At 35.1% G+C, this 25,182-nt stretch overlaps 1 protein-coding gene across 7 annotated transcripts in view; it reads left to right on the top strand.

Moving 5' to 3' along the window:
- Nucleotides 1-25,182, top strand: part of PDZ-GEF (PDZ domain-containing guanine nucleotide exchange factor) — a 504,712-nt gene that overhangs the window by 112,341 nt on the left and 367,189 nt on the right. For all 7 annotated transcript variants that reach the window (XR_011331894.1, XM_069824559.1, XM_069824560.1 and 4 more), the window contains exon 2: nt 4,107-6,247. Coding sequence is in view for 6 of the 7 variants with exons in the window: in XM_069824559.1 (XP_069680660.1) it covers nt 5,784-6,247 (464 nt within the window). In the remaining variant the exon portion in view is untranslated. The remainder of the gene's footprint in view (nt 1-4,106; nt 6,248-25,182) is intronic.

Raw genomic sequence — 25,182 nt, 5'->3', positions numbered from 1 at the left:
AAATTTAACTTCAAATTCTACTGTTTCTCAGGCACTGCTGTTAATGAAATATTTTAGCCTATTACAATAATCTCTGCTCTAAATTTTTAATTTAAAATTCCGATACTGCCCTTGTGTACAAATCTACTTTCAAACAATTTTTTTTTAAATGATTGTCCTCAACTTTGTTGAAAGGAATGTGGACATACACCATCATTTCATACAGATCTCTGCTAGCACTGAATCACTAGTTGAAGGTAGATCGTGAGACTCACTTCTTTCTATCAATATCAGATGGTTTTTATGTTTATTTTTAATTACAGTGCTCCTGTAAATACTATCTTTTAGAACAGATTATGTCAGTCTTACATAAATTACACACAATTGTCGCCAAAATTACACACACATATACTGTCTTATGAATTTCTCCACTCACTCCTCAACTTTCGTACTTTTTAGGCAATTTTATTTCGACTAGTAATGCATAATATTAATAGTGTACTGTACTTGTTTAGGAGTAAGGAAACTATTTTATAGTGAGCATGTAGTGCGCGTTATTTGTGTTTGTGAGCAGGGTATCTACTGAAGGATACGTGACGTAATGTATACCCCATGCACACTTTTACTCATTTCTTTGTTGTGGGAGTAAGAAAACGATCTTTACTTATGAGTCAAGACGATCGTAGTTTGTGTTGCTGTATTAATGTATACGTACTATACTATTTTGTCTCACTCCCGTTGCCTGGTAACGAATGCTGTCTCCCGTTCCATCCTTCTGCTATGCCTGGCACAGCGTCGCTATTCAACTCGTGCGTACTTATAAATATTAAATATGAATAAAATCAATTGAGCCGTTCGTTCATGTGTTGGACGGCGCACAGATGCGCTCTCGCAGAGGAAATTTGGAACTCCACGTTTTCGGGATCAGGGATACCCAACATGTGCATTCGTCACAATGAAAAGCACCGTTCTCGCATCATCTAAATTAAAATTAGCTGGTGTGTGCTTTGATTTATATCTGTGCCCCAGCACGTGTTCCTGTTTGGTATAAATTAATAAGCTATTGTTTTTTTTTCGTATAAGGGTACAGTGTATCAATTATTCATAGATTTCAAAAAGGCATACGACTCGGTTAAGAGAGAAGTTTTATATGACATTCTTATTGAATTTGGTATTCCCAAGAAACTAGTTCGATTAATTACAATGTGTCTCAGTGAAACGTACAGCAGAGTCCGTATAGGTCAGTTTCTGTCAGATGCGTTTCCAATTCACTGCGGGCTAAAGCAAGGAGATGCACTATCATCTTTACTTTTTAACTTTGCTCTAGAGTATGCCATTAGGAAAGTCCAGGATAACAGAGAGGGTTTGGAATTGAACGGGTTACATCAGCTGCTTGTCTATGCGGATGACGTAAATATGTTAGGAGAAAATCCACAAACGATGAGGGAAAACACGGGAATTTTACTTGAAGCAAGTAAACAAATAGGTTTGGAAGTAAATCCCGAAAAGACAAAGTATATGATTATGTCTCGTGACGAGAATATTGTACGAAATGGAAATATAAAAATTGGAAATTTTTCTTTTGAGGAGTTTGAAAAATTCAAATATCTGGGAGCAACAGTAACAAATATAAATGACACTCGGGAGGAAATTAAACACAGAATAAATATGGAAAATGCCTGTTATTATTCGGTTGAGAAACTTTTATCATCCAGTCTGCTGTCAAAAAGTCGGACATTATTTACATTGTACAAGCAGAGTTATGTAATTTAATACTTAATATAGTGTAGGAGGTTTGTTACATTTTCAGACAATGAGGATGGAATAATTATGGTTTTATTTTCGTTGATAAAAAGATGATTAATCTCAAGCCATTTTTTTATTAATTTAATTCCATTATTAGAATTATTATATGTATCATGCCAGTTTTTTCCACCAAAAAGTAAAACTGTTCTATCTTTCTTCTTCTTCGTCCTTCCCTTCCTGCTTAACTTTCCCTTCCCTTGTCTTCTCGTGTTTTGTTTTCTCTTATTTCATCTTGTCTTCTCTTCAACTGTCTCGTAATCTATTCTCATGCCTTCTTCTTCATCTAGTCTTGTCTTACCTTGTCCTACCGCACCTTTTCTTGCCTCTTTTTCTCTTTTATTGTCACATCTTCTCCTGCCTTATCCAGCATCATGCTCTTAATTCGCACCATTGGTCGGTGCTTCTGGTTTATAACTTCCACATGTCGGTAATTAAGATCTTAAGTGGAAGTTGACTTGTGCCGCTCTTCTTCGCAGTAGTGTGACCCACTTTGTTAACATGACGTTGTTTTTGTTGTTTCCTCCTCTTGATAAGTGTCAAACACTTTCGCAGTGAAGTTTACCATTATTTTCTTATATCTCTAGAGTTGTACAAAATCATGTTATTCCAGGCTTGTTACTAGCTGCTATCTCTCACTCCAAATTAAATATTCTCGGTACATCCACTTCATCTGCGTACCTAGATCTGTATTCCGACTCTGTACCTTTATGTCTTATATCTCATATCCACCATTTCGACCTCCATTTCCACACATTTCTGTCCTGTAGCTTCCTCATCTGTACGTACAAGCAAACATTCTGATGGGTGCAGATAAAAAAAGTTAATTTTTTTCCTTTCACCATGTTAATAATGTCAAAAGAAATGCTTATTAGTTCATTATGCAACGAGCCTATAATGGTAGTAATTAAGACGCGAGTATGTTTGTTTATGAAACGAGCGCAAGCGAGTTTCATTATTTTCATACGAGCGTCTTAATTACCATTATAGGCAAGTTTCATACGACTTTTTATGCTCGACCATATTTCTAATTTGAAATTATTCGGAAGTATTCATGTTATGGTGATGTAAGTGAGGAGTGAACTGACCTGAATTGTGAGATGTGCGCAGACGCGAAAGTATTGATTTTTTCCGAAACACGAATGTCATTGACCTTGATATAATCTAGAGAATAACATGAAAATTAGGCTTGATATAACCTGGAAATTGATTTAGAATTGAAAAACGAGATGACAAATTGAATTTATTTGAATATTATTTACAATTAACGCTAATTATTGTACTAAGAGAACATAACCTTCTGCGACAGTATAGGATTTCGAGCCTCCGTGACTTTTCGCTAATTGTCTTTCGATTGCATATCCGAGAATAATCGATACTTGCGGTTTTATAATGGTACAATCAGTACAAAGGTGATTTTTCATTGGCTAAACAACTGAATTATAATGAATAGATGTACTTTAATGAGGTGCATTAAAGGGTTACTACCAGATGTATAATTACTACATTTCGGCATGGTCGAGCATAAACAAATTTTGGCCACTCGACCGCAAAAAATAAGTTCGCCAGGGGCCGTTAACAGAAAGAAAACACAATTTCATTGGAAAAATGTATTGCAACAGACACAGCAATTCTTGAGCTATTTTTCCAACATATTCCCCACCGGAATTCAGACATCTGTTATATCATGGGATCGACAGAGAGTTGCAGACGGCTGACAAACGCTGGTTCCGATCCCAGGCGGCTGACGTCTACGACACAGGGATACAAAAATTGATCCCATGGTATGACAAATGTCTCAATTCTAGTGCGGGGATATGTTGACAAATAGCGCAACAATTGCTGTACCTGTTTCAATAATCGTTGCTTGCAATTGTGCTTTCTTTCTGTAAATGGCCCCACGGGAAATCACTTTTTTCACGGCCTCGTAAGTGGGCCAAGCGCCATTTATTAAAACTTTAGAAAACAAGGGTTAAAATGAAGTTATTACCATAATTCAATGGAAACATATAGCAAGTAATATAAAGTATACCTACACATTAAAATTAAATGATATGTCAGTCTTCATTAAACTATGGTATTCACTTAACTTTAACCCTTGATTTCTCAGTTTTAATAAATGGCGCTTGGCCCACTAGGGCTCTGAACTCTGAACTCTTCATTTACTTAGCTACAAATTTGCATTTCATGCAGTATTCATAATGAGGATCTAATTTCCTCCCCCGTACCTACCCTTGCATACACGCTGCTTTGTAACAATCCATGACGTCACACCCTCTAAGCTGTGAGCTTACCTTGTTTATAGTAATGTGATATTATTGCAGAAATGAATCGAGGTAATCCGTGAGAAGAAGAATGGTTTATTTATCTCAAAGGTAATTTGAAGGATATAACAACATTTCAACAATGGAAGTGGAAACAGGTGGTATCTGTCGGGAGAAGCGAAGAGAAATGGTGATAGCTGTGTACCGAACTTTGGACAAATTACCACCTACGAGGCTTAGGGATAAGTGCCAAGAAGATATAGTGACATTTGCCTTCCCTTCGAAGCTTCCTATTTTCAAAAACGTGAGAAGATTCCAACAACGATCGAGATACAGTTTCCAGACATTTTAAAAAACAAGAAATATCACGATTAAACATCATAAGTTAAAATACATGGAAAGCCTAAGATTCATATTTTAAAATTTACTACAGGTTTTGTTACCAGACTTGTGATTTACTAAAAACATTTTATCTGTGATTATAAAATTAATGTTTCGGTGATTTTTGAAGGCCTATATGAATGCCTGTACGTGTTTTCCTAAGGACAAATTTTTTCTATGCGGTCTTCGACATAAAGCAAGACTTAGAAATATACTACTGAAAACAGGAGACCAATATAAACTTCACCAGGAAGTGTAGAATCGTGTGCAATATTATTTTTATAACTAGGATTGAACTGTGTCTGTCACAAGTAATGGCTCTTGAAAAGTCAAATGTGAAAAAAGAACTTCAGTTAAAAGTTAACAAGTGTTGAAGATTTCTAATAGCATTTTGAAAGGCCTACCAAGTGAGTATATTGCAGTATTATTCTAAAATATCATAATTTAGGAAAGGTTTTTTTGTATGACAGTTATTGAAATTCAAAGAAGAACGAAATATTTCGTAATTTGTTTCACAAGTTGTCTGCCTTGTAGAAACTTTGCACAGCGTAAAACATCTGTAACGAAAATATCACGACTGGTGAACCAAGAAATTTTGTCGAAGTTTTTACTGCGATTGAATTTGTGTTTTAAAATTCCTTGGCGCAAAGTGTAATATTTAAGAGGAATTTGTCGTGTAATATATTCGTAAGAATTTAGTAACTTAAAACAATTCGTCGAAGTTATTTAAGTTCTTCCCTTCATACGAACTTCCGAGAGAAATTTCCCACATAATGAAATTATTAAAGACTAAAACAGGACAAGGGTTGTTTTGTTTAGTAAGTTCTGAAAGATGCAATCAAGTTCTTCCATTTCACAATCTAGAAACAGCGTGAAGTATTGTTTTCGACAAATAATTCTGACGTTGTGAAAGCGAAAGTACTCATATTGAACGAAGTATTTTGTCGATCAGATTGTGAATTTTGGGAACACTTTGCAAGTTCTTCTGGTACGTAAGATATAATATTATATGGAGACAAATTCCTTACGTGATGGACGTGTGAAAACTGGTGTATGAAATTATTAAGTACTAAAACAGGACAAGGATTGTTTTGTTGGTTATTTAGTAAGTTCTGAAAGATGCAATCTAGTTCTTCCATTTCACAATCTAGAAACAGCGTGAAATATTGTTTTCGACAAATAAATCTAACGTTGTGAAAGCGAAAGTAGTCATATTGAACGAAGTATTTTGTCGATTAGATTTTGGGAACACTTTTCAAGTTATTCTCGTACGTAAGATATAATATTATATGGAGACAAATTTATTACGTGACGAACGTGTGAAAACTGGTGTATAACCGTTTAACGTTCTTCAAGATGCACAAACACTCCTCACAGCTGTTGATGCAGCACAGACAATGCAAGTCAGAGCTCGGTGGTTTCAACAATGGCTCAGTGCCCAACAGCACCAACACTAACGTGGCGCCCCCGAAGAAGTCTGGCCCCATGGAGCCCATCCGTCGCTGGAACTCATTCCACACGCGGGATCGCCGCAGCAACACGATGTCGGCCAGCATCGAGCACTTCCGCCAGCACCAGCAGAAGCTGAAGAACTCCATCATAGTGTCGGGCAGTGCCCCCTCGGCATCGGCTCTCGGCGCCGCTGCGGGCCTCATGGGTGTCGCCGCCGGTGCCGGAGCCTGCCTGGGGGGAGAGAGGAACAATAGCCGGTCCATCCCCCGCGTCATGGCGCTCCGATCGGAGTCTGCCGACATCCCCTCCACGAGAGTGCAGCATCCCCCACCGCCACCGGCCTTCCCGCGAAGGAGGTTCTCTGTGTGGTAAGATATTTCTAAACCTTTTTGCAGGGGTGTAGTTGTAAATAAAATGTAATACCAGGGCGCTATATTATTATTATTATTATTATTATTATTATTATTATTATTATTATTATTATTATTATTATTATTATTGCTAGGATTTTTATGAAATTCCATCTTTTTTCTAGTAAGCCAGAAACATAGCTGCTTTAGTATTTACAGACGTGGACAAATAATTATCAAAATTGACGATTTTTATGATAATTCTGTTTACAAAATTTGACTTTTCAATTTAGACTACAGTTAACAATTTTGCATATTTCCATCATTATAGTAGACAGAAATATGCAGAAATGTCAACTGTAGTTTAAATTGAAGAGCCAAATTTTGTAAAAATACATAATAAAAGTCTTTAATTTTGCTAAATATTTATAAATATGCAAAAATGTCAACTGCAGTCAAAATTGAAGAGTAAAATTTTGTAAAAATATAAAATAAAATTCTTCAGTTTTGTTAATAATTTGGAAATATTCAAAATGTGAACTGTAGTCCAAATCGAAGAGTTGAATTTGGTAAAAATATATAATAAAAATCTTCAGTTTTGCTAATAATTTGTAAATATGCAAAAATATCAAATGTAGTCCAAATTGAAGAGTCAAATTTTCTAAAAATATACAATACAAATCTTCAATTTTGCTAATAATTTGGAAATACGCAAAAATGCCAACTGTAGTCTGAATTGAAGAATGATATTTTGTAAAAATTATATAATAATTTTTTTTCAATTTTGCTAATAATTTGTCCACGTCTGTATATGTTATGTGATAAACTGAACGTTTTAAGACACATTTGTTAGGGCATTTTTGGCATTTTTTGCCTCTTACTTACTCTTGATTACTTCAAAGCAAAATACCAGCTTGAAGATATTGAGGTGATTGGTCTTCTTATTGGAGCTCGTGGTGTGATTCCAAAGTTCTTTGAAAGCTTCAGGAAGACTTTTGAACTACCACAGACACTTACTGCTGACATCTTAACTTCAGTTTTGAAACGCTCTTGCCAAATTCTGAGTCATCATATTCACTCTGTTTAATTTTTTTTTCTTCACTTTATAATGCATATATGTTTATTTTAATTTTCTTTCTACAAAATTTATGTAAACATTGAATATTGTAAAATGTATGTAGGAGAGTATACTGAGTCCTTCTGGGCTACCTCCAATGGGAGGCAGTTATTATCTTATCTTATCTTATCTTATCTTATCTTCTTCAACATCATACTTTTCTCCATAAGAGGTCTGTGCTCTTGTGATTAACAAATTGTTCAAAATAATGTTGTTCAACAATTGGAATAAGGTTATTTTATTATTTTGGTATAAATGCATTTAGTTAAACATGTTTATGTGTCAGTAACATATTAATTATGACGCAGGATTGATGTTAATTTGCAGAACAACTTAAGTCCTGAAGATAATTAAATTTTTTATGACCTGAAGAAGAGTACAAAAGTATGAATTTTTATACTAAAACTATTTCTCTTACATATAAAAAATTATATTGTAACACTATATGGTTCAGCGATGCCAAAAACAGTTTTATTTAATTTCAGGGACAGGCCAAGAAAAGTCTTAATGTGGTATGTAATTTTCTCCTGCACACTACTTCAATAACTGTGTCCCATTCAGTGTACTAAGAACTGTGGTTGTTCTGCGACAGTTGTCCGGGACAAAATAATAACAACACAATAATCAAATTCTTAATGGCAATAAATGCTCAGAAACATTTCTTGAACATCATACTTTTCTCCATCAGAGTCTGTGCTCTTGTGAGTAACAAATTCTTCAAAATAATGTTGTTCAACAATTGGAATAAGGTTATTTTATTATTTTGGTATAAATACATTTAGTTAAACATGTTTATGTGTCAGTAACATAATAATTATGGTGCAGGATTGAAGTTAATTTGCAGAACAACTTAAGTCCTGAAGCTAATTAAATTTTTTATGCTCGACCATGCCGAAATGTAATTATACACCTGGTAGCAGCCCTTTAATGGACCTCATTAAAGTACACCTATTCATGAAAGTTCAGGTTTTCCACCAATCAGAAAGCAATATGAAAGCGCAAGTATCGATTATTCTCGGATATGCAATCGAAAGACAACTAGCGAAACGTCACGGAGGCTGGAAATCCAATATTGTCGCAGAAGGTTATGTTCTGTTACTATAATAATTAGCGTTAATTGTAAATAATATTCAAATAAATTCAATTTGTCATCTCGTTTTTCAATGTCTAAATCAATTTCAAGATTATATCAAGATTAATGTTCATTTTACTCTCTAGATTATATCAAGGTCAATGACATCTGTTTCTCGAAAAAAATCAATACTTTCGCGTCTGCGCACATCTCACAATTTACGAGCTATGCACAAGGTCACTTCCGCTCTTCAGTTAGATACGAATAAAATGAATACTTCTGAATTATTTCAAGTTAGAAATATGGTCGAGCATAAAAAGTCGTATGAAACTTGCCTATAATGGTAATTAAGACTCTCGTATGAAAATTATGAAACTCGCTTGCGCTCGTTTCATAAACATACTCGCGTCTTAATTACTACCATTATAGGCTCGTTGCATAATGTACTATTATGACCTGAAGAAGAGTACAAAAGTATGAATTTTTATACTAAAACTATTTCTCTTACACAAATAAAAAATTATGTTGTAACAATATATGGTCAGCGAAGCCAAAAACAGTTTTTTTTAATTTTCTCAAAACTAGTTATATGGACTTAAGTTGTTTTGCAAATCCACCATTCAACTGACAGCTGTGCATATGTGTGCTGTGGAGGTACAGGAGTTTTTTCAACGTGGAATCTGCCGTTACTCGATCACATCGCCGTGGAAGTGTCTGATATGTTATTAATCTACGAGAATTAGATTTACAGTTGGAATTGACGACGCTCTTACAGTCCCGAGGCGCCGTCAGCCTTGGGGTGAGCTTTGGTCTCGTAATTTCTCATGAGACCTGTTTGCCTGTTGAGCGAATCTGACCCAGTTCGCAGAAACGCCGTCTGCTGGCAGATGTTGAATCCACGTACAATCTTAAAAGAGTCGCGATATGGCAGAATTAGTTTACTAACCTACTTCATCTGGGTTTTACGCTCGTGTGGAGTAGAGACATTTTCCCCGGGATGGAAACGTATGTAATTCCACAGGGGTGACATTAGCTGCGTTTTATTAAAGCTGTGAGTTTTGTGATAAATTGTAAACAGTGGCCTGAAGTAATACACTTACTAACGAACGGTTATTTGAATAGCCTAGAAGCAAGATTAAAGAATAAATTTCACGAAACACGGATGTGCGAAATATGGGTTTTCTGCTGATAAAAGCAAAAATTATATGTTTCAAGTCTTCCCAGGTCAAAATAGTTTAATTCCGCAAAATATTGTGTATAGGCGAAATTTTTGTTTTTATAACGAATTTATTCGAAATTAATGTTTTTCAAGAGATATTTTTATTTTATTTTTTTTTTTACGAAAATTTAATTTGAAGTGTTCAAGGTAATATAATTATTGGAAATCTATACTAAAAAATAAATCTGTAGCCAAAATTTTTCTGGTAATTTTCGATTTTCCGAAAATAATTGATGTTAACATGTATAATTAACCATCCTGAAACCGAAAATCGCTTTTTTTTTTAATTTTTGTTTGTATGTCTGTCTGTCTGTCTGTCTGTCTGTCTGTTTGTTACCTTTTCACGCGATAATGGTTGAACGGATTTCGATGAAAATTGGAATATAAATTAAGTTCGTTGTAACTTAGATTTTAGGCTATATGGCATTCAAAATACTTTATTTAAAAGGGGGGTTAAGGGGGCCTGAATTAAATAAATCGAAATATCTCGCTTATTATTGATTTTTGTGAAAAATGTTACATAACAAAAGTTTCTTTAAAAATGATTTCCGATAAGTTTTATTCTTTGCAAAATTTTTATAAGACTGATATTTAAGGATATACAAAACTGTTAAAATAACAATATATAATACATTTTCACCGCCGCCTCAGATTATAGCGTTGTTCTTCCTGCAATAACTTCTATGTGCAAAATATAAAATTTTTGAGTTGGAAAAAAAAAACACATTTATTCATTCCATGGCAATGGTACATAGGAGATCGTGAATTCTTTCATTTTCGAAAGAAAGAAATATAATTATATACCACTATATATGCTGTATCACTATTTAAGTTACAGAGGTGTGAAAATTATTGGAATAATCTTAATTTTAAAGGTTTTTTAATAGTTCCTTCACAAATATTAATTGAATTGATGAATATTGGTATATATTACTATAGTGATGTAGGATATATTTATTACTAAAAATGCCGGAAAGCATTGTTGTACATTGGTATTTTTCTTATTTTACAATTGTTATGGGAATTCAGAAATTATTATATTATGTTGGCGGAATTGGAAACATAAAAAATTATATGCACAAAACAGATGTATACGTTCATTTGAACCTTCACAACAATGTAAACGCAAAGAACAATTTGTTTAAAGCATATCTTAATTAATTTTTTGTTTCCAATTCCGCCAACATAATATAATAATTTCTGAATTCCCATAACAATTGTAAAATAAGAAAAATACCAATGTACAACAATGCTTTCCGGCATTGTTAGTAGTAAATATATCTTACATCAGTATAGTAATATTATATACCAATATTCATGAATTCAATGAATATTTGTGAAGGAACTATTAAAAAACCTTTAAAATTAAGGTTATTCTAATAATTTTCACACCTCTATATTTGAAGGGTTCAGAACCATTTACTGAATACGTAGAAAACAAGGGTTAAACTTAAGTTATTATCATAATTCAATGGAAACATAGCAAGTAATATAAAGTATACACATTAAATCTAAATGATGTCAATGTTCATTAAACTATGGTTGCGTGTAATAACAAATTAGAAACATGTTAAAGGAATTGTCATTGCACCAATGAGTGGTCTCTGGATCAAAATGATCGCATTTTAATTATTTAAATACAATTTAAATTAAGTAACATATTAAACGATTTATCCTTCTATCAAACACGAATGTTCCCTGGATCAAACGTCCTATTTTAATTATGTAATTACTTTATATTTATTTCTAACATGTGCAGCGGAGCGCACGGGTACGGCTAGTTACATAAATATCTGCGTGAATTAATACACTGAACTCTGCTGACAATCAGTTTCCTGTTCACTGTACAGTTGACAGTCAAGGCAGTGATTGGAATTAGCTAGATTTGAGACTTTCTTTCAATTAGGAGTGAATTTCACTAGTCTGTACATGTTCTGTTTCTTGGGTAAATTTACTGGTCGCACTTATGATGAAGTTGTTCAGAAAAGGGAAGTTGCAATACAAAACTCTAAAAGGAGAAGGTTATACATATAAAAGGTTGTTTATTCTGGTATGGAAAATACACATGAATTTAACTAGCGATTCAGGTTAAGTGGAAACTATGGTGAAATAATGCTAAAAAAATTAAGAAACTCCACTTTTCTTGTTTTTATGATCGTAATTGTATTTGAAGATTAGGGACAATACGGGAATTTTACTTGAAGCAAGTAAATAAATAGGTTTGGAAGTAAATCCCGAAAAGACAAAGTATATGGTTATGTCCCGTGACGAGAATATTGTACGAAATGGAAATATAAAAATTGGAAATTTATCCTTTGAAGGGATGGAAAAATTCAAATACCTGAGAGCAACAGTAACAAATATAAATGATACTCGGGAGGAAATTAAACACAGAATAAATATGGGAAATGCCTGTTATTATTCGGTTGAGAAGCTTTTATCATCTAGTCTGCTGTCAAAAAATCTGAAAGTTAGAATTTATAATACAGTTATATTACGACTGCCTCCGTGGTCTGTTGGTCAGTGTGCTGGCTTCCAGATCAGGAGGTCCCGGGTTCTATTCCCGGGCTCGGCTCTCGGTGAATTTCTCTTGAAGAAGAGGAATTCCCTGGGTGTCTAGAGTCTGCCGGGTTAATATTAATTAACCAATCATCACAAATATAAAAAAAATGCATCATGACTGTCGCTGGGCAGTAACATGAAAACATGTTTCAGCGGCACATTGTTGACAAGTAACTCCATCTGCTAGCACAATCATAAAGCATCTAATAGATGCTATAGAGTTATCAACAACGGAAAAAGTTATATTACCGGTTGTTCTATATGGTTGTGAAACTTGGACTCTCACTTTGAGAGAGGAACATAGGTTAATGGTGTTGGAGAATAAGGTGCTTAGGAAAATATTTGGGGCTAAGAGGGATGAAGTTACAGGAGAATGGAGGAAGTTACACAACACAGAACTGCACGCACCTGACGTAATTAGGAATATTAAATCCAGACGTTTGAGATGGGTAGGTCATGTAGCACGTATGGGCGAATCCAGAAATGCATATAGAGTGTTAGTTGGGAGACCGGAGGGAAAAATAACTTTGGGGAGGCCGAGACGTAGATGGGAGGGTAATATTAAAATGGATTTGAGGTAGGTGGGATATGATGATAGAGACTGGATTAATCTTGCACAGGATAGGGAGTGATGGCGGGCTTATGTGAGGGCTGCAATGAACCTCCGGGTTCCTTAAAAGCCATTTGTATGTAAGTAAGTAAAGGAGGTGACGTAGATTTTTTAGTTGAGAACTTAGAGTATATCGCGTAGCGTACTCTAGTGGTGTTGATATTTTAGTTCTGAAACTGTTGGCGTTGTCAATATCGCCACATTCGTTGTCCACGGGTCGAGAATTAACCCGTGTCACGTGACGCTTAGTGCCCTGTAATATTTCAGCACACAAACATGACGCGATTAAAGAGCTGGGCTGTCTTTATTCTGCCGTTTCATATTACAGCGCATTCAGATTGTTGTTTGTTTGTATGCTAATATCCAGTTGCCCGTAGTAATGTTAGTCGTTAACCCTGATTATCAATGACCGAACCGAGGACTTTTAAAACTACAGGGGCGTAGTTGCCGCCGCAGTGTGGAACAATAGAGAGGGGGGTGAGGGGGGGTTTGGTTGTCTGCGCCACCTAGACTGCGTACACATACACGCCCAAAATCCCCCGCTGCGACGGAATTAAATGGTGTTACAAGAGGTGTTCTGGGCAGCCCATTGTTACAACAACCTGACTGAATTTTCATATGAGACAGTTCAGAATTTTTTTTACTGCGTGTAATAGTCGTATTTCTATTACAGTAATTAGGTGGGTAACCCACGGGCAGAATGCCGCAACCTTTGAGCCACCATACTGCATATTTGAATACAAATTTTATTTGTGCGAGATCGTGCGTATTTGCTTGCTTTCCGCACAAAACCAATACGCGGTAAGTGTGAAATCCTACATTCAGTATTCCCAACGTAACACACATAACAATTTCCCTATTCTTACCGCTTAAGCGTCATATTGATTTTACTGCTTTAGGCTTTTAACATATTATTTTTAAAGACGTTCAATATAGTAATAATTATAAATTGGAAACTTACCACTGCAATTTCACCTAAATTGCACTGTTAATTATTGTTTTTAAATATTTGCAAAAATTAAGTAAACTACAACACCACAAAAGTTACTGCCTTTGTAATGCAAGTAACATTAAGGAAGCCGTGAAAAAATCAACAAGATTCCAGACTCATCATAGACTGGGGAAAAAAAAAGACAGACGTATATCACGGCCTGCTGCAGTATAGTAAGCACAGAAAACATTTTATAGGAACAAAGTTGAAGATAGATATATTTGTTTTCCAAAGTTGCCGTCATTGAACAGAAACCAAGATGGAGATTTCATTGCAACTAATTAGAAATTCCTCTTTCAGGTATGTAATAAACGATCTTCGCACAAAATAATGTACGATACACGAGCGGTATGTTTGTTTTCATGTTCTCGGAAATTAAAAAAGCTCAACTACGTTTCGCTTTTTCAATCTTTTCCTCGGCCATGAAAACGTCAACATACCGCTCTTGTAACGCATATTACTATTTCGAACTTCATTTTTTTACTACTTTTTTCACTTTTATTTTTCCAATTTTCTCTACGATAACCTTAGTTATTTTAATTTTCTCGTTGCATATCAGCGGATCATGGCTGGCATGGAGCATAATAAATAGAGCCCGGATGTTTGGGCATTTATAATAGTTAAAATAATAATAATAATAATAATAATAATAATAATAATAATAATAATAATAATGATTTATTTAACCTGGCAGAGTTAAGGCCATACGGCCTTCTCTAACACTCAACCAGGAGTAAAACTGCGTTACAAAAAACACTACAAATTTACAAAGTACACTACAATTTTACACACAAAACTAAATGTAAACAACAAGTAAGTAGATATCAGACATAATATATAACATACAGAATGAAAGTAAAAAGCATAATAAAATGTGAACAGCAGGTCAAAATAAATGAGGCATACAAAGTATAAAAAATAGGATAATTATTGATAATGGTAATAATAATAATAATAATAATAATAATAATAATGACAAAAAATAAGAATAGTAATAATACTACCCAGCCCCGGAATAATTTTTCCCTCGAAATTATTCAATAATACTAATAGTAGTAATAAAATAGTGCAGTACAAAGCATACAATGAATACAATATTTTTAAGTACACACAGTAAGGAAAATTATGATTATATATAGCTCAACTTATCACATTAGAGATATACCATTATCGGAAAATATGAAAACAAAAATATAAAAAAAGTTAAATATCACTAGAACATAAAAAAAAATGTGAATACGTGGAAACATGCAATACAACACTATATACACAAATAGACAGGCAAAAGGCAATAAAAACGTAAAAAAAAAGGCGTTATAAATTTTAAGAAGACATAATATACTGTATTTTAGCAATAAATTTAAATTATATCAACATAACTCACATATTTTCTTCGTAGGTGATACATGTTGACTTATAAAATACTTTTTTTTTTCGTGATTAACTGTCTTTTCACAAACCTTACATAATAAAACTGTTCCATCGGTTGAAAACACATGGGCACCAAATTCACTAACGTAAGCATGAAGTTTACTTTTCAAAGGTTTACTGAATTCAGGCATTCTAGCTAACCGATCTTATACCTTCTGTCACCCGACAATAACTGACTGTTCCTGACTCAAATTTCTTTATCCCACAACAATAAACACGTGTAGCACAAAATTGTAACAGTAAGATTTGAAAATAATTGTGAAAGCAAAACAATTGGAAATGCTATGTGACAACTTCTATGACAACGAGCTTAATATTTAAAATTATAAAATAGATCCAAAACCTGCATCAACACATAAACAAAATACACCCAAAGCTTCACTACACATTAGAAATTGAAAACAACAAATCCACAAATTTTCTAGACATCACAATAACAAAAAGTCGACAACAAACACACATTCAAAGTCTACAGAAAACCCACAACAACAACAACTACTACTACTACTACTACTACTACTACTACTCCTACTACTACTACTACTACTACTACTACTACACACATAGACAACACATTCAACCCCCCCCCCCCACACAACACAAACAAGCTGCATTCCGAACAATGGTACACAGACTACTCAACATACCAATGAACCAACAAGATTACAAAGAAGAGCTACACACAGTCAAATACATAGCACAAGAAAATGGATACAACCCTAACATAATAGACAACATAATACGAAAGACAAAACATAATCACAAAAAACATAAGAATACAACACAAACACAAGAACACAAAAAATACATCACACTAACATACGAAAACAAACACACACAAGATTGCAACCCCATTCAAGAAATTAAATTACAACGTCGCATACAGAACAAATAATACTCTACAAAAACATCTCAACACACAAACAACACAAACAAACAAATACAACCACACAGGCGTATACAAACTCATATGCAAAACCCGCAACATCTTCTACATAGGACAGACAGGCAGATCATTTCAATAACGTTACAAAGAACACATCACAGCGATAACAAAATTACAAAACACCTCCACATATGCAGAACACATCACACATGCTAACCACACCTACAGAGACATCAACACAGACATGGAAATACTGCACATCCAACCAAAAAGCCAGAAACTAAACACACTAGAACAATATGAAATATACAGACACACAAAAACACATCCAAATGAAATTCTAAACACAACTCAATTTCAGAACACACACATTCTATGACTCCACATTACACTACACAAACACACCCCCACAGGAGACAAAACAAAAGGCATCAAGACCGGCAACAACCAGTTCTAAAGATGGCCAATAGCAGGCCAGGTATGATAAAATTTAACACGAGAAAGATATATAATACATATTCCGAAGTGATATAGTGTTAAAAGTTGTGTAATCAAGATGTAAAATTATAAAGCTGTTTGTTTGGTATCGTGAAGACATGACAATATTATATTTGTAACTGTGGATTGTCGATCATTATTCATATTACACCAATAGTATTAAAGCACGATTATTAGCAGATTAAGCACAGAAATAAATTACTTTTATTTACTATTGTTAGTAAAGTTAGTCACTGTTTCAAATATTTAAATTTCATACACATTACATTACAATTAATTAGAAAATTGCAAATAAACAAGAAATATTGCTTTAAAATAACAAAAAAGTACCTTTATTAGTAAAACATCGTAAAAGGCAAAATAGGGAAAATAAAAATTGGCCCTATCACTTCGACTTACCCCAAATCATATTTATATCTATGAAAATAATGATTTACTTCCACCCAGTGAAAAAGGCATTTTGTCAAATATCCGGGCTCTAGTAATAAAGAAACTGTGCTTTGGGAAAAACTTAGAATGTAAGTGCGAAGTCATGTGTTATTTCTGTGACAAAATTTATTTCCTTCGTCATTTACGCTTTATGATTAATTATTTGTGCACCTAATTCCAATTTGTCTTGAGGGCTTTGAAATAAATTATGTTTGGAAACGAATGTGTTATTCCCATTCACGGCCAGATGATAGCTTTGCAAACATGATGAACTGAAATTGCAGCTCAGTAACTCAACCCCAGATGGCTGCTCTACCATTGACCCAGCAAGCTTGAAAATTGCTACATAAATATATAATGGGCGCGAATCAACACGCAGGCCGCCATTTCGACACCGGAAACCAGAGTCTGTGACCGCAGCAACCAAACTGCTATCACATTCTTACGAAATGTGCGTCGTACACAATTTCGGTTACAATTTTACAAACCATTAATTAATTTTCATGATTCTCCTTATCAGTAAATTGCCCTTCATTCCAGTTTTTTCGTGTTTAGTGATGCAGGGAACATTGTTACTAAACTTAGAGGGGCACTTAATTCAGAGCATGTGAATGCACTCACATGTTCAAAAATCATGGATGAAGCAGTACTAACTGAGTTGAGTCTTCATACGTTTTATTATTTATGTTTGTCTCAAAAATTCGCGGAGAAATTGACACAATAAGTTATAAGCCTCATAATAAATATGCTATAGTCGCGACGCTGTTATTCCCGGCGTGACTCCTCCTCTTTGCTTACGTCTTAGGAAGTGAAGGCTCTATAAAGTCTAGGTAGGTAGTATCGTTGGCCATTTTTCTTCTTTCGTTGCCGAGCTACCAGACGAGGGATCTATTTGCTACACCGTTAAACATTATCATGTCGTAGCTCCTATGATAATAAATTAAACGCAATGTAATTCAGCAAATAATTGAGCGGCAAATAACGTCCTCGTGTGCTTTCTGGGAACGTCAACGAAAGAGCCAAAATGGCGGGCGATTATATATTAAGTATTTATCCAGCCTTAGGAAATGCTTTACATCTTCATCAGCGAATCACAAGACGCACACGTTTAAATGTAGCCGACCTGCAACGTGATTGGCTGCCGGAAATTAGAGCGACGGGTAGTAGGTAAATAAAATAGTTGTTTTGTAATATAACGATATAATATATTCAGGTATACAACATTTAATACTTATGCTTATCACCGAACACAAGTTAAATTTAAGAATAATTGTGTATTACAGTATATTAAAACATTTTTAACTCGATCAAAACTCGATTAAATTCAAATAGTTAATCGATTAAATATTTTGATCTGTCAACACGACTAATAAGTACTCATTTACAGAATTTTTTTTGTAAACCTATGTTTCACGCTTTAGGCCAGAAAACATTTTGCATTCACCTTTGCTGATGTTTAACAGGTGAGCTGAAGACACGTTACCATTCTAAATCACCTTCACATAACGAACTTCGAAGAGAGCCAACAGCTGCGCCCGTTTCCATGGCAACCTAATTCAATGCGGATATTGGTTCTAAGAATAAGCTGCTGGTCATTCCATTTGCTATTGAACGAGAGAGGGTTCAATGCACATGCTGATGAGTTGTTAGTATTGTTAGTACTCCCCCCCCCCCCCCCCCGCAGAAGATTTCTTGCAGTAGACTATGTGGTCTGAAGAATCGCTCACAGATGGCTCCACCGCTGACTTCCGCCTCAAGAATTTCCTATACCAGCCGTGGCGAGAACGTGACTCGCGAGACATTGTGGCTCGCAGTGATAGCTGTGCATTTCGCTTGCTTCTAACCTCCGCCAACCCCCACCCTCTCACTCACTGGAGTCAAACTCCGTTCCATTTGTATTTGTCTCTGACCTGCGAGTGGCATATGTCTCTCTCGAAACCATGTACGAAAGTTCCAAGTAGGATGGGAGGACGCATTTTTTGCTGTCAATATGATGAGAATTTTAAATGTATGATTTGTTCACAAGTATTGCGAGGAAAACGGTTGTATAACATAAAACGGCATTATATTACATGTTACTGATGAAACATTAAAAGGTTAAGTGTTATTGTTGTTTTCATCATCATCATCATCATCATCATCATCATCATGTCTGTACGTCGACCCTTTTTCAGCAAATGTACGAATAATGCGGTTAGCTCTTCAATTTGAACTCACTGATTTACTATGTGATGTTAAATGAAAGCTAGATGTAAGGACTTGACAAATGTTGAACTTTCAAATCTTTGCCAAAAAATAAATATCCGAAGCTTCGTTCTTTCGCTTGCTCTGTTGAAGCCATGTTCGCTACAACTTACGTTTATGAAAAATTATTTTCAACAATTAAAATAGTAAAAACCAAATTTAGATCACGACTGACAGACAAATACCTTCGTGATCAACTACGACTGGCAGTAAGCGACATAATTCCTGATTTTGAAACTTTGCCGCAGAGACATTCTGAAGACAGTTAATTTTAGGTTGTGATATTGTTCATTTATTGTTCATGTCTTTCTTCGTTACACGTACTAAACATTAGTTTGTAGTCTTGTACTGTATAAACTTATATTTAAGCGCTTGACGTAGGGAAAATGAAAATCCGTTAAAAAGTCAGACAGTTGCTTCACTTCCCCTTCGGGTGTCCGCCTCCCTCCATAGGTGCTATGCGCGTTGCAGCTTACACAGTGGCTCGGCGCACGATTACATTTTCGCCACGGCTGTCCTATACCGATAATCTCTGTATTGAAGTGTCAGTGTTCGCACCTGCATGACGTTTGGGCTTGGAATTATTTTCAACCAATTAAAGCTCGCGTTGTCCAGCAGGGAAGCATCCAACGCCTGCCGGGCCCTTGCATTACCGTCCCCTATTGTGGGAATTTGAATGACACGTAGAGTGTTTTCAATAATTATCTATTAGTCTAACGAGGTGCAGGGCATAGGGAATGCTCCCAATTCAGAACGGAAACGGGCAGCAAAACGTGTTGACGATCAGAGATAGATTTACCGCGATTGTCTTGCCAGTTCATATCTAGTCCCTGTCGTCAATTGCTGAACATTCAGGATAGGCTTTTGTTCTTGAAGCAGATTGTGTGATGGTCAGCTAAGGGGAAGAGGACTTTTTTGTACGAAATACCTCTTTATTAGAGATAAAATATAATGTAATCGCTAACGACTCTATTATATTCACAATCCTTATAGGCTAAGTAAGAAATAATTCCTTAAAAATCTCTATGCTCGACCATGCCGAAAAGTAGTAATTATACACCTGGTAGCAGTCCTTTAATGCATGTCATTAAAGTACACCTACTCATTAAAGTACAGGTGTTCAGCCAATGACAACTCAGCTTACAGGTGTTCAGCCAATGACAAGTCAGCTTTGTACCGTTATAAAACCGCAAGTATCGATTATTATCGGATATGCAATCGAAAGAGAATTAGCGAAAAGTCACGAGGCTGGAAATCCTATATTGTCGCAGAAGGTTATGTTCTGTTACTATAATAATTAGCGTTAATTGTAAATAATATTGAGATAAATTCAATTTGTCATCTCGTTTTTCAATGTCGAATTCAATAATCAAGGTTATATCAAGTTTAACAGGATTACATCAAGGTCAGTGACATTATTGTTCCTCGGAAAAAATCAATACTTTCGCGTCTGCGCACATCTCACAATTCACGACCTAGAACAACGTCACTTCCGATCTTGTCAGATACAAATAAAATGTATACATCTGAATACCGGTAATTTCAAGTTAGAAATATGGTCGAGCATAAAAAGTCGTATGAAACTCGCCTATAATGGTAATTAAGAAGCTCGTATGTAAATTATGAAACTTGCTTGCGCTCGTTTCATAAACAAACATACTCGCGTCTTAATTACTACCATTATGGGCTCGTTGCATAATGTACTATTATGCTCGACCATGCCGAAATGTAGTAATTATACACCTGATAGCAGTCCTTTAATGCATGTCATTAAAGTACACCTATTCATTAAAGTTCAGGTTTTCGATTATTCTCGGATATGCAATCGAAAGACAACTAGCAAAACGTCACGCAGGCTGGAAATCCAATACTGCCACAGAAGGTTATGTTCTGTTGCTATAATAATTAGCGTTAATTGTAAATAATATTCAAATACATTCAATTTGTCATCTCGTTTTTCAATGTCGAATTTAATTTCAAGGTTATATCAAGTTTAACGTTTATTTAACTCTCGAGATTATATCAAGGTCGTCGACATTCGTTGCCCGGAAAAAATCAATATTTTCGCGTCTGCGCACATCTCACAATTTACGAGATTGCACAAGGTCAGTTCCGCTCCCCAGTCACATAAGAATGGCATGAATACTTACGAATAATTTCAAGTTAGAAATATGGCCGAGCATAAAAAGTCGTATGAAACTTGCCTATAATGGTAATTAAGACGCTCGTATGAAAATTATGAAACTCGTTTGCACCTGTTTCATAAACAAACATACTCGCGTCTTAATTACTACCATTATAGGCTCGTTGCATAATGTACTAAAAAAATCACAAGAACAGCCAACCAAGGGCCTAAACGTTTTTCACAATACAGAGATTCGATGAATCTCCTATCACTTTTTTTTGTAAGAGAGGAAAAAACTGATAAAAGAATTATTCGGGGGAAAGGAATTGACCACTGTACCCCATTATCTCCTGGCTTAGTTACGTCATGACTGATGCGTTATTGTTGTCCCTTATGAAGTTTAAACCTGTCTTCAGAGAAGAACAGTGATTATTCTGTGTTTGCAGACACGAATTGCCTCTTTCTATTCACTGTTGCTATGAATGTAATAAGGCAGCGTTTCTCAAACTTTTTTGAAGTGGGGACCACTTTTTAAAGTCAGAACAGTTCCGCGGGCCACCTTACTCTTGTTCCTTTCGAAACCAAATTTATCATTTTCGTAGCATATTTTAATATAAATATGCCTATATTTATATTTTAAAATTGAATTAAGGTTCGGTACTTCGGTCCTCTGTTACGAATTTGGGTGGTCCCTGGCTGGGCTACAGGCGCGGCGCCAGATGTGCAGGGAAAAGATGTCGAGAAAGACCACGTATATAGTGCTTTAAATTAAAAAAAGAGGATTTTGTTTAAATCCCTCTTTTGTTGCTGAGAGTAGAGTGTGAAGTCGATAGACGGGTAGGGTAGTAAATTTCATAAAATGCAGTACTGAGAGACTAAGGGAAATTCGATTGCCATGTGTCATTTCCAAACTCTGAGATTTTAAGCTATAGTGTGATAGCAATTCGTTTGAATTTTATTTTTTCTTCTGTCTTTTTTGAAGGACCACAGGGACAGACCTCGAGGACCACAGGTGGTCCGCGGACCATAGTTTGAGAAACGCTGTAACAAGGAATCCACAAACACGTTTAGAAGATTTAGAAAATCCCGCTTGATTTGTTTTTTATGTATTTTTTTTTTCACACATCTGGGAAACGTGGCCATTAATGAATGGAGAATAAAATGAATGTGCTATCTAAATTTTATGTTAATCGCTTTATGCATAAGTAAAACTTATCCTTTTGTAAAGGAATAGTAATATGCGTTACAAGAGCGGTATGTTGAAATTTTCATGTTCGAGGAAAAGTTTGAAAAAGTGAAACGTTGAGCTTTTTTAATTTCCGAGAATTGAAAGAAAACATACCGCTCGTGTATCGTACATTATTTTGTGCGAAGATCATTTATTACATACCTTAAAGAGGAATTTCTAATTAGTTGCAATGAAATCTCCATCTTGGTTTCTGTTCAATGACGGCAATTTTGGAAAACAAAAATATCTATCTTGAACATTGTTGCTTTAAAATGTTTTCTGTGTTTACTATACTCCAGCAGGCCGTGATATACGTCTGTATTTTTTTCCCCCAGTTTATAAATGCGAACTTAAAACAAACGGCTTCCTTAATGTTACATGCATCACGAAATGCAGTAACTTTAGTGGAGTTGTAGAGTTTACTTAATTTTTGCATATATTTAAAAACAATAATTAACAGTGCAATTTAGGTGAAATTGCAGTGGTAAGTTTCCAATTTATAATTATTACTATATTGAACGTCTCTAAAAATAATATGTTAAAAGCCTAAACAGTAAAATGAATATGTCACTTAAGCGGTAAGAAGAGTTAAATTGTTATGTGTGTTCGGTTGGGAATACTGAATGTGGAATTTTAGACTTTCCGCGGATTGGTTTTGTGCGGAAACCAAGCAAATACGCACGATCTCGCACAAATGAAGTTTTCATTATTATGTATATAACTTCTAGGTTTAGGAGACTTCAAGAAAAGTATGCTGACTTGTGTACCATCCTATAAATGCGAAATGGTCTCTATGGAGATTGTGTGAATTCGTTATGAGGCTCTTTACAGGTTTCTATTAATAGTAAAGCACGGTTTTTGTAGCTTTGTGTGCACCATACAGCGTCGGTATGTCCCTGTTTCTAGCCCCTCTTTTTCATCCTTATTTCCTAGTGTTTAAATTGTGTATACGAGCAGGGCTATATTGCCGTCTCTTTCTTGTCATTTTTACCTTGTATTAATATCACTACGGGTTATGAAGCCACTATAATGCCCTAACAGGTTTGGAAAAATCTTTTAACATAGAATGGGGGTATAATAAACCCAAAGCCTCCTCCACCCCCTCTTTCTTTCATTAAGCATTTAAAGGGCTTTTCAAGTGGTAGAAAATTGAGGTTTGCATGAATATGAATAGAGGGGAGAGCTTACCATGCATTGTAATATGAAGTTAAAAGCGTGGAATGGGTATTGTGCTCCAAATAAAAGTAATACTGTTCACATAGAATTTGAACGCTCTTTTTTGTGTCGGGTCTATCAGAGTCCTCTATATATCTACTGTTTGTATTCTCCATTATTGCGTGCTATTATGAACAGCGATTTTGGAATAGTCCAGTTTAATGAACACGGCATATTCAGAGGTTTTGTAATGGCTTTGTTTCATATTATTACAGATTCAGTTGTATTGGGACCGTAGTTCTCTATTTTCTATTCTGTTTAGAGACTAGATTTGTTTTGACAGGTTCGTGATTCAACGGTTTATTAATACTAATAATTTCACATCTGTTCTGGCTAAAGGAAATTTCCTTTCGAAAAGAAATAGAAGTTCACAGACATTTTTATCAACACATAGACGTCAGTGTGGGAATATTTGTTTCTCACATAGAAAGTAAGTTAATATTATTTTTTATGCTCGACCATGCCGAAATGTAGTAATTATACACCTGGTAGCAGACCTTTAATGCATGTCATTAAAGTACACCTACTCATTAAAGGTCAGGTCTTTCAGCCAATGACGACTCAGGTTACAACTGTTCAACCAATGACAGATCAGCTTTCTACCGTTATAAAACCGCAAGTATCGATTATTCTCGGATATGCAATCGAAAGAGAATTAGCGAAAAGTCACGGAGGCTGGAAATCCAATACTGTCGCAGAAGGTTATGTTCTGTTACTATAATAATTAGCGTTAATTGTAAATAATATTCAAATAAATTCAATTTGTCATCTCGTTTCTCAATGTCTAATTTAATTTCAATGTTATCTCTGTAGGTTCTTATGGCCTAGCAAGGTCAATGTGCACATCTGTTCCTCGGAAAAAATCAATACTTTCGCGTCTGCGCACAGCTCACAACATACTGGACATTGCTCCACGTCAGATACAATAAAATTAATAATATCAAGTTAGAAATATGGTCGAGCATAAAAAGTCGTATGAAACTCGCCTATAATGGTAAATTAAGAAGCTCGTATGAAAATTATGAAACTCGCTTGCGTTCGTTTCATAAATATCCATACTGACTTCTTAATTTCCTTCATTATAGGCTCGTTGCATAATGTACTATTTTAACATGAGTCTGTTAGACTGTAAGGTACTTTTTCCACCTACCTATATGTTTCAGTAGAGTTACACCTTTTCAAAACAGGAAATTTTTCAGTCATCACTACTGAGATACTCTTTGAGTTTTGAAAACAAATACTACCCACAGTAACGGTCAGCGCGTCTGGCCGCGAAACCAGGTGGCCCGGGTTCAAGTCCCGGTCGGGGCAAGTTACCTGGTTGAG

Source organism: Periplaneta americana, chromosome 4, assembly GCF_040183065.1.
Source record: "Periplaneta americana isolate PAMFEO1 chromosome 4, P.americana_PAMFEO1_priV1, whole genome shotgun sequence".
Taxonomy (NCBI): domain Eukaryota; kingdom Metazoa; phylum Arthropoda; class Insecta; order Blattodea; family Blattidae; genus Periplaneta; species Periplaneta americana.
This window is presented reverse-complemented; position numbering and strand designations above follow the sequence as displayed.